Source organism: Gordionus sp. m RMFG-2023, chromosome 4, assembly GCF_954871325.1.
Source record: "Gordionus sp. m RMFG-2023 chromosome 4, tfGorSpeb1-WG-v2, whole genome shotgun sequence".
NCBI lineage: Eukaryota > Metazoa > Nematomorpha > Gordioida > Chordodea > Parachordodidae > Gordionus > Gordionus sp. m RMFG-2023.
Window position 1 is genome coordinate 24,435,597 of NC_088778.1, and position 10,813 is coordinate 24,446,409.

A 10,813-nucleotide genomic window follows, 5' to 3' on the forward strand; every position below is an offset into this window, starting at 1 on the left:
TAAATTCATCTAATGAAATATTTTTTTTATTTTAGATTAATCGCGTCAAAAATATTGGGGGCCATTTTATATCAAAATCTCAAAACCCACCGGTGTGATCTTGATATGAGATATCGAAATCTCGTCATGATCCACAGGTTACAGCGGGTTTAAAAGTAAAATACAACCTGTGCTGGAGCTTGAAATAATTTTTGTTTTAACAAATCTAGGCAAAGTCTATTTTACATCTAATCCGGGGCGGTTTAGGATCCATTTCAGAATATCATATTATTAACGTTTCCATGTATCAAAATTTCAATTGAACAGATTATTTTCAAAATGTTGACCTTGGATACCTTATTTATTTTCCAGAAATAGTAACCTAAAAATCTTATTGAGCTGAGTCGATAGGTCTAAATGTTATAATATACCTTATGATAGGGGCATATGATTACTAATATGTGAATATGAACAAACTTTTACCTCCGATATTTATTTTTAAATATCAGCAAAACAATTAAATTTAAAATGAGTGACAAAAATTCTATTACAAGATTAGCAGTTATGTAAAATATAAAAAAAATTTGATTTAATTTGACTGTTAGCGAAAAGTAACTATTAAAATAAAATAAATTTCGATTTTTATTGTTGTTTTAGAGGATTTCAAGGACATAACAACAAAATTAATGTAAAATACAAGAAGCGATGAACAAAAAGTTTTAACGATATAATTATAAGTATTTCCTAGATACCTTCTACATTCGATTTATTCATACTACTAATATAAACATGGCATAAATTTATATATTCCAACCAACAGAATTTACTTAGTTGACATCTATATAGTAATTTAAAATTAAATTCTAAATATATATGCAATTTATGGGTATGGACTGTGTTCTTTGCCAAATCCCTTTTTAATCAGCCCGCAGAGGTCTAAATAATAGTTCTTAGGACTATTAATGCTTCAAGTATGTGCGACTTTCCCACAAATGGGTAAAGGGCTATTCATCCCAGTTTACTTAATAACTGGTTTGATGGAAATGACAATGAGGAATACTTGGCGTAGCTCTGTTAAATATACAATGATTAAAGGACAATACGCATTATCAGTTAAAAAAATTGTTTAAAATTAGATGTGCAATAAAAAAAATTCTGTTAATATGTTTTCGAATGAATTCTTTTACTAATATTTATTTTTTAAAAAAAGAAATATTAATATAACTAGAATCGAATACAAGTAGTAAATTTTATTATTCGTACGACTTACGAGTAGTAAATTATTTGATTCATCCAATATGAATAATGAACTATTCGAATCATGTTTGCTTTTGAAGAGGCATGCCGCAATATTATATTTACTTGCATTGTTAAAAAATATCATAAATAATATTTGCACCAACACACTATAAGATATTCATTTTAATACTATCATATTGATTATATTTACATTTAATTTTTTGATATTCCGCTTTAAAAAAATGCTGCATCCCTAGTTTAATAATATTCATATATATGTCATATGGGATATGAAATCTATGGGGATTGAGAATCTCTCGATTTTGAATTATTTTTCTTAGGGCGTTAAAAATTTTAAACAATGTGTATAATACCTGCCCTATAAAATTTAGGCAATTTTCACCATAAACTCTGGTGTATTTTTTTAAAAATTTATATGAAAAAATCTATATAAAAAACGGAATTTAAATTTAAAGTATTTCAGCAGTTTCCGGCAAAATTGTCTGAAATTTACCGTACGCGTACTCTATTAGAATATATTTCCGGTTAATTGGGATCTGAATCCCCATGGATTCCAAATATCCAATACGACATACATGAAAATAAAGATTTGCTATTTATAAAAAAATAAATAATTGCAGATCAATTATAAAATAAAATAAATATCTTTATAATAAATGTAAAATTTATGTAGAAAATTCATATTCCATAATTTCTTTGATCAATGATAACGATGAGGATTTATACGGTAGAGGACCAAAATGTATCCTAAAATAATATGTTAAAATGGAATATAAATATATATGTAATTAAAATTTTTAGAATTTTTTTTAAAAAAATTATATTACCGCAGATTTTATCCCCCGACTCTTAGAATTTTTTAATCTAATTACATCTTTTGGGTCTTGAGCCATTTTGCCCAAAAAAATATATCAAATTATACCTCGATCCTATAGAACTGATCATTCTCTCAATCGCATCTCAAAAAATGTAATTTTTTTAAAAAAATTTTTACCAATTAAGGAGATGAGGAAATAGGTGATAAATTTTGGCTCTCCATTTTAGCCCAGCTTGAGGGGTCTTGTTCAAATAACGGTAATAGATCGTTTCGATGTTAGAAAGCAAAGGGTCGTCTTCGAGTGGAAAGGCATATAATGTGGCGAGATCAAATTCGTTGTGCCCATAGAAACATGCAGGATCATAAAAAACTAAATAAAATAAATTTGGAGACATTTTTTAAGATGGTACAATCAATTATTTATGTAATTAATATATTCCATAGATAAGCCTGGCCCAGTCCGCATTAAATTTTTTATCGATTTGCCGGTCGCTAGGTTGGTGTAATTAGAGAAAAATTGTCTGTTATTTCTTGTTCAATTCGATTCTAAATTTTCGAATCGAATATATCTGAATATTTTTTTTATTCGATTAATTTTATCGGAAGAATTAAATGTTATAGGAGGAATATTTTAATTTTCTATGAAGCTTTTAATTACATTTATCGACAATCTTTCAGAATTTATGCATACCATTTGATAATATAAATAAGTATTTCTACTAGTCCACCTTACTCTTTACTATATTGTTATTATTATCAGATCTGAAAAGCTAACCATTTTGCCTCGTATTTAATTGTTTGACCCTTGTTCTTACTTTATCTCAAATCCTATACATTCAATTAAACTCTAGCAATGAGGTTAGGGGACTCGGACACCGTTTACTAGCCAGGGCCTTTTAACCTATTATTTAATTTTTTTTATTAATATAGACTATTATTTTAAATTGACAAAACCCACAAAAATATCCCCCCCCCCCAAAAAAAAAATAATAAATAAATAACAAATAAAGAAAAGCCCATTCTCAAATATAATGGTAGGTAGGGATTAAGAAATCTGAAATACCCGGCCCATGCACCTGGTAATGTCTGAAAAAAATTATTTTAGCCGGGGTGGGCAAAAATATTTATGGACTAGGGCAAGCAAAAAATAGAGATGCCTGCCGTATTTAATATATATAATATACTAAATAATTTTACTAAAGCTTAATTTCTTGTTAAAATAATATTTATTTTATTTTGCTTAAAATCTTACTGATAATGACCTGTTACTATGATCATTCATTCATAAAAACAATTTCCTTTATATTTTGTGTTAATTGCCTTAATTAAAAAAATCATGAAATCGAAATCCTCGTCATCATTTGTTATTTTTCCCTATGATGTATTACCGAATTTTCAAAGACCGGGCCGGGCAAAAACAAAATCCCGACCCTGCTGCGCTTGAAAATTTTGTCTTTTGCAGACCTTAATAAGGATTAGTATAATGATGTTAAATGGCTAGATTTTTAAAAAAGACTAGCCCAATATTTTAGCCAAAAAATAAGACACAAACCGCGAGATATGAGCAAAGATTCCAAACTTGCCTAATATTCCTGGATAAAATATTGGGTTAGCCGTTTTTAAAAATGAAGTCATTTAACACTAGATTAGTAAAAATGACCATCTTCTGTCCAATTTGAGTTCTTAATTTCATAGCGTAAAAAGGTTATGGCTGACTGCCGTTTTAAGGGATCGAATATTTCGTTTATAATTTAGTTACCAATTTCATTAGTTGTGATAGTTTGCCCGACATTTCCCATCCATAAATCACCATGTAATAATACAGGTTTTATGTCAATATTTTCAAAAAATTTTGGTATTTTATTCTTCAAACTTTGCCAAAGATTCAAAATTTCTTCCTTGTCATCTGTGTACTAATAAACAGATTAATATTGTATAATTTGTTCAGTTATATAACAACTTAATATTTTAAATAAAATTTAATAAGAAACAATTAAATTAAGTAAATTTTAGATATTTGAATAAAAGAAGTCATATTCTTTAATTAATTAATGGTTTCAAAAAAATTTGGTGTCTTTCTGATCTTATTGTTTCCTAGTGTGGAAATTTGATGTCCAAACTATGTCCTTGATATTTTAAGCTAGGTCATGCTAACCATGTCTTATGGAAGTCGATAATACTTTTGGGTATAAAAAATAAATTTGTATTCTCGGACCCATTTCCTATCATCGCCTCACTAGTATAATTCACAATTTTGGTGGATTAATATTTCATTTGTAAATAGAAGGAATAATAAGTTTTTCTAATCAGGGCCTTGTATCTATTATTGAAGAGAGGGAGCACATATTAATTGGCTGTTTTATAAATTGACCCAAATTGGGCTATATAATAACACTAGCATTTAGAGATTGTTTTTGGCTGACCTCATACTTTATAATAAACCACCTCCTTTTTAAAGTACAATAAAGTAAATTATAATAAAACTTTATATGATATAAAATATTTAACTTAATATAAATTACTTTGTTTGTAAGACTGTTAATCAGTGGTTTTAATTTTTGTTCAATATAAAATGTCTAAGATAAATGACTAAAATAATTTTACAATAACTTTTACTGTCCAATTACTACACCAGGAATTTGGTTGCGATATAAATCCATTATAACTAGGAACATGAAATCCAAAATTTTCTATTTTATGATCAAATGAGTGAAGTCTTAATTACAGTAAAATTAATATCTATTTTTTTTTAAAAAAACTGAGTTAAAGCTTTAACAAATAATTCTACATCTTTGATAGGTATCATATTGATGTATTCCATTATTATAAAAGAGTAATCATTTTGAATATTATAGGCCACCTAATAAGTTTTTTAATAAATTTATAAACATTTAACCTTAAAGACATTGGGAACCCTTATAGACTGGGTACACTTTAATTCTTCTAACCCACTATATTCACTCTCAAACAATTTTAAAGACTATCAAAGTTAAAAATATAACAAACTAATACCATATAAACTTGTTTGAGGGCATTAAATTTGATAAAATATTTCTGATCATCAATATGGCATATAAATGATTCACTTATGTATCCCCCTTTAATGCTTTCAACATCACTGATATAAGAGGTTGGAAATTCACTTTGTATGAGATCCACAACTAAATCTGGATTCATTATTTTATTTTGAATAGATCATTTTATTTCCAGCTGTAAGATTAACCAATAGAAAATTATGAAATTTTTATCATTCGCCTGTGACTGCGAGACAGCTGGTCGGTTCAAATATATGTCATTTATATAATAATAAAAAATTTAGAATAAATGCTTTATCAATGATATCTGAACAATGATATATTGAATAGGCTTCAGGCGTGTACGTAACGAGTGAGATGGGGGGAGGGGGGTTTCAAGGCCAAAATATTTAGATGCCGACTAGAAAAAATTAATAAATATTACTATTTTAAAAGTATTCATTTTTATTTTAATAATTTTTACCTCATATCTCATATATATTCCAATTTACATTTATTTATCACATTACTGCATAAATAATACGCTTATTCTACAAATTAATGCTGATTTTAAATTTTTCTTGGCGCTATATTTATCTATCACTTTAAAATTTCCCAAAATTTGTAACTTTTTTACTACAAAATAAACATCGCTTTGAATAAGACTATGGGAAAAACTGATATTGAAACTTAAGAAAATTTGAGCAAATGTAGATGACGTATTTTATAAATAATATGTTATTGTTGAGTCAAAGGCTGATTTCCTTGTATTTAATATTTACAGTGGCGTAGCTAGGACTTTTCCTTAGAGAAGGTTTATACATATAAAAGCCTGGGGGCTTCGCCCCCAGACCCCCCTTTAACGGGCCTTTGGCCGGGTTTATCTTAAAAATCATATATGTTTTTCTTAGAATATAAAAGTCCTAGAATTATTGATCTATAATTAGTATTGTTAAACGGCTCGATTTGAGCCGATTTTTATAAACAGCTAACTCAATATTTTAGACAAAAAAATATTGCTCGAGCCTAGAGATTTCACATGTCTAAACCTTTGTATCATCCATCCAAATTTTCAGGCTTGCATAATTTTTTGGCTAATATTTTTTAAATTCATCAATAATATGTTATTATAATTTAGTAGATTACTCTCCATGACTTTATAATAATACTCTCCAGAATAATTTCAATAGTAATATCCTTCCACAAACATCAAAACCAGAAAAATATAAATATTAATGGTATTTATTTGTTAAAAAGTCATTTTTGAGTCTTTTGAACGTATAAAAAAAAATTCTCTGGGAGGGGGGTGGATAGGGGTCCAATCCCGAAAACCCTCCCGTAGTTAAGCCACTAAATATTTATCTACTATGACTCTCAAAAAAGCAAGTACATCGTTCCACTATTAATATATGGTCAGTTGAAGAATACTATATAATAAATCTCTTTATCCCACACTTGAATACATTAATTTTAATGAATGAATGGTTCTTGATAAATTTGGTCTTAAAAATCTGCAAGTATTATTACCATAGAATCCTTCCGAATATATTTTAAAACTTGATGGAGAAAAAATAAAATATTTATCTTATTTTTATTCGGAGGATGTTAAATTCAGTGATGTAAACCCTTCGATAAAAAAAAAGGTCCAGATCCAGATTTGAATACAGTAATTTACAAAGGGTCCGGGTTCAGGGAACTTAAAAAAAATGACTCAAAATAAGATTTTTTTTTCATTCATTTATTAGTATACTCAATATATACACATTCATAATTTACAAATAAAAAATTTAAAAATAAAATAATTAATATTTTAAATGTTATATTCAATCGCACAATCATAATATCTTATAAAATTTCATCCTTCGGACTTCCACGTATTAGACAATATATATTTCAAAGATGAAAATCCATGTTCTACGCTTACCTAAAATAGTTATCTTTATAATACATAAATTATTGTACTTGTGTCGCCGGTACATTCATGACGATTCTAGACAAGATATATAATTCTGGATATATTAAATAATTTTCTTCTCAGAATTTTAAAATATTTGTATCCTTAGTTATTTTCTTAACTTCTGAAAACTTTTTTACTAAAGATGCGATAGGCATTTTTTTCCTTTCTATCTGATGATAATTTGGTTTTCTTTTCTCTATCTAAAAGTTAAATTTATAGATCATCAATGTTGCTTTCATTATCATTATTATCACTACAACCAGTAGGTATTGACGTAGTCTCTAATATATTGTAAATAATGGAGTTTTGCTTATGCCATATATCCTCAAGATGATCTTTAACTACTTGTTTTTACTCAATAAAACTTGATATCAAGGATCTAAATATATAGAAGCGTATACAACACTATTTCGCAAATATTGTTGCTCTCGAATTTTTATGTTTTCTAATATTTCGTATGGAAAAAAACTAGTAAATCTTTTTAAATCAATCGGCATCTAATCCATATGCCATAAAAATCAGTTAAACATAATTGTTCAGATTGTAATCTTAATGATGTTATTTATAAAGGAACTAATACACTAGTAATGTCCATTATTTGACATCAATCATCTTCCTACAAAATATGCTCTTATAATAAAATCATTACAAAAATCTTTCAAACTTAATAATCGTTCTAGCTTCATACAAATTGAGGATCAACATGTTGTGCAATCTAATAATGCCATTGACCTTGTTATTGATTTTAATATTCTTACAATTGGGTGAGTTCTTAAATATTTAGAAACATCCATTGCTTTATCAATGATAGTTTTAAAGTGATTATTATTTAGGCAATCATAAATAGCCAATTATAGAGTATGGGCTGCACATCTGATGTAATATATATTTGTGGGGAAATCTAATAATAAATTTCATAATAAAATATTATTACCTACACTAAAAAAAATTTATGATATCAATCTATAAATAAAATGGAAGTCCAGGAAGAAAATTGAAAGAAAACGCAAAAATGATTCCACGAAAAAAAGCAAATAAAAAATTTATATTATTTTATATAAATATTTATATTTTTTTATGACACCTAGAACCCTTGAATCCTCTACTTTTAAAAAGGGTCCGGGTTTGGGTACAGCCAAAATACAAGGGTTCAGAAGGGTTTAGGGTCCGGGTTTTCACATCCCTGGTTAAATTTCTCATGATGCATTACCATAATATATCATTTAGCAATAAATATCAAATATAGGGGTCCTGGTACTCGTTTACCGTTAAATCTTTCAATAGAAACATTTATTTCCTCAAGACTATCGAGAAACTTCTTATTATCGCTATGAATTCCTTTCGATAAACCTCTAGCTTCTGCCCTCGAGCTCTGGAATGTCAATAAATCTTAAATTTCTCATCGCCTTTCTTCAAGAATCCTTTTTTTGAAAAATTTATAATAAAATATGTTTAGAAACCTTTAACAGGTTGGGCCAATAACTTGATTTTTTTTATTTATAAAAATGTATACAAAAACATTATATCCAATTCAACTTTCGAATATTTAAAACAAGCCTTGGACACAACCTTAAATAATTTGATATAAAATATAGTCGAATATGATAGGATAAGGGGCGTAATTAACATTTAAATACTAGTGAAAGATCCTTTACAAAATGGAAAGAAATAAAATTTGCCATAATATGATTTTTGCAAATCGGGAAAATATTTTGGTCACCATACAGCTGATAAATTAGCTATAATATTAATTAGGTAAATACACCTATTCGCGTTTTTTTACCCATTCGAATCGATTACTGGTAAATTAAAATTTTCTTGAGATTTTAAAGCGAAGCAGTTGATATCAAAATCTTTAAAGGCCTCTTAATATGATTTTAAGTAAAAGAATTTATATAATGGCAGTATTTAATATATCGATTATATAATAACAGTAACAATATCAATAAATAATAATAATAAAATAATGTATATATAATTATACATAATCAAAACAACTTTATTGAACTTCGATGATTATAGTTAAATTTTCTCCTAAATTTGTTTCCTTAAGGGGAACTCCACTATTAACATCATAAACCTCATCTGGCCACCAAGTGCGTCTTTCTGGCTCTTCTATTTAATAATTAAAAAAAATTATACATTTATATAACACTTAGATGACCTATTTAAAGAGATATGAAATTCTCGGGAATTCGGAATTCTCAATTTTTAATTGTTAAGAGTCATTTATAAATGTAATTAAATCGAATTTGACTTAAAATAAATTATAGCAAAATACATCGTATACTCCTGAATTTCACACAAACTTTGCCATATTGGGAATTTCACTTAGATTTTAATTAATTTTTATTATAAACTTTTAAAAAAAATACATGAATGTTTATGTCGGAAATTTTCTGAAATTCGTAGGGTAGGGAGTACCCCACACATGCTAGAATTTGATACCCATAATGTTGATAAAAATATCGCTGATTCCTTCTCCCCAATACCTAGGCCAAAATATTTTAAGCACCTTTTGTTTGATACCCATATCAAATTTTTAGTTTTTATTCCCCTCCCCACCAACCCAGACACAGTCCAACTCATTAAAATCAAGATTGAATACTACTAATTCAGTCAAAATACTTTTGAATTATCTTTTATTTGATATCCACCCCCCCCCCTCCCCAAGACCAAAATCCATTAAGACCAAGAGTGAATATTATTATAATCAAAATATTTTTAAATAGCTTCATTTGATGCTCATATAAATTTGTGTTAATAAAATATTCCTGACTTCCAAGACCTAAACCCGCCCACATAGAGTGATAATTATCATTTTAATCAAAAGATTTTTTTAATTACCTTATATTTTATACCAGTATCAAGTTTTTATTTTTTAACCCCACCTCCCTTGTCCAGACTAGGACCAGCCCTTTGAGACCAAGAATAAATGCTACTATTTTAACAAAAGCTTATTTGATACATTGTCATGATAAAAATATTCATGACCTCTCAAGTTCTAGAGCCGCCCACTAATGATAAAATGTATTTAAATTACCTGTTATTTAATACCCAATTCAAATTTTTACTTTTTACCCTCATACCCCCTCTTATCCACTCCTAGACCAAGTCCAACCCATGAACACCAAGTCCAAGTTATGAACACCAAGATGAATATTATTAATTCAACCAAAAATATTTAAATTAGCTTTTTGATACCCAAATCGATATTTTGTGTTGGTAAAAATATTCCTGGCCCCCAAAAGCCTAGTCTCGCCCATGGGATAGATCTCCAGTTGGATAGATTTTTTTCTTAGCTATCGATTGACACCTATATTAGACATATCTATAAAGCCAAAAAAATAACTAAGCTAGCGAGTTATTATATAGTCATATGAAATAAATATTATTGTATGAATATTAGCATATTGAATATCATTGAAAGAATAATGGTATAAGGAATACCATTGGATGCTTATAAAGTATGTTATTGGGTTAATATAATTGACATTTATTGAAGAAATTATTATTAAAATTTATATGTTTATACTCCATGGTAATTTTTTGTATTAATAAACTCGTATAACAATCAAATCGTGCAACATTATAAAAAGATTTAATGCTTGATAACTAAAAAAAACATTTAAATATTACACTTTATTTTGAGAATAATGTCTAATAATGGCGAATTATCATTTTATAATTGTTTCAACCGACTTTTTGATAATGCCAATTACTACTCAGGTATTGGTAGATTTGCGTACACCCCTTTTGATATCTTTATGAGGAGTTTAAAACACT

The 10,813-nt window shown here is 27.6% G+C and overlaps 1 protein-coding gene across 1 annotated transcript; it reads right to left on the reverse strand.

Annotated features, from left to right (window-relative positions):
* Positions 1-1,381: 1,381 nt before the first annotated feature.
* On the reverse strand, positions 1,382-5,263 carry LOC135928281 (fructosamine-3-kinase-like). The gene is made up of 8 exons (XM_065464698.1): positions 5,078-5,263; positions 4,953-5,036; positions 4,816-4,916; positions 4,673-4,772; positions 4,579-4,632; positions 3,816-3,969; positions 2,234-2,426; positions 1,382-1,986 (listed from the first exon to the last, which is right to left on the reverse strand). The coding sequence occupies exons 1-8, from the start codon at positions 5,231-5,233 to the stop codon at positions 1,905-1,907; spliced, it is 924 nt and encodes a 307-aa protein (XP_065320770.1). The 5' UTR covers positions 5,234-5,263; the 3' UTR covers positions 1,382-1,904.
* Positions 5,264-10,813: the final 5,550 nt, after the last annotated feature.

Bases quoted from the DNA above. Each gene is read 5' to 3' on its own strand.
- LOC135928281 (XM_065464698.1), bottom strand. From the start codon at position 5,233: ATGAATCCAGATTTAGTTGTGGATCTCATACAAAGTGAATTTCCAACC. The intron at 4,917-4,952 runs GTTAAATGTTTA...AAAACTTATTAG, and splicing joins GGGTTCCCAATGTCTTTAAG to GTGGCCTATAATATTCAAAA. The intron at 2,427-3,815 runs GTAACTAAATTA...TATTTTATTTAG, and splicing joins TATCACAACTAATGAAATTG to TTTTTTATGATCCTGCATGT.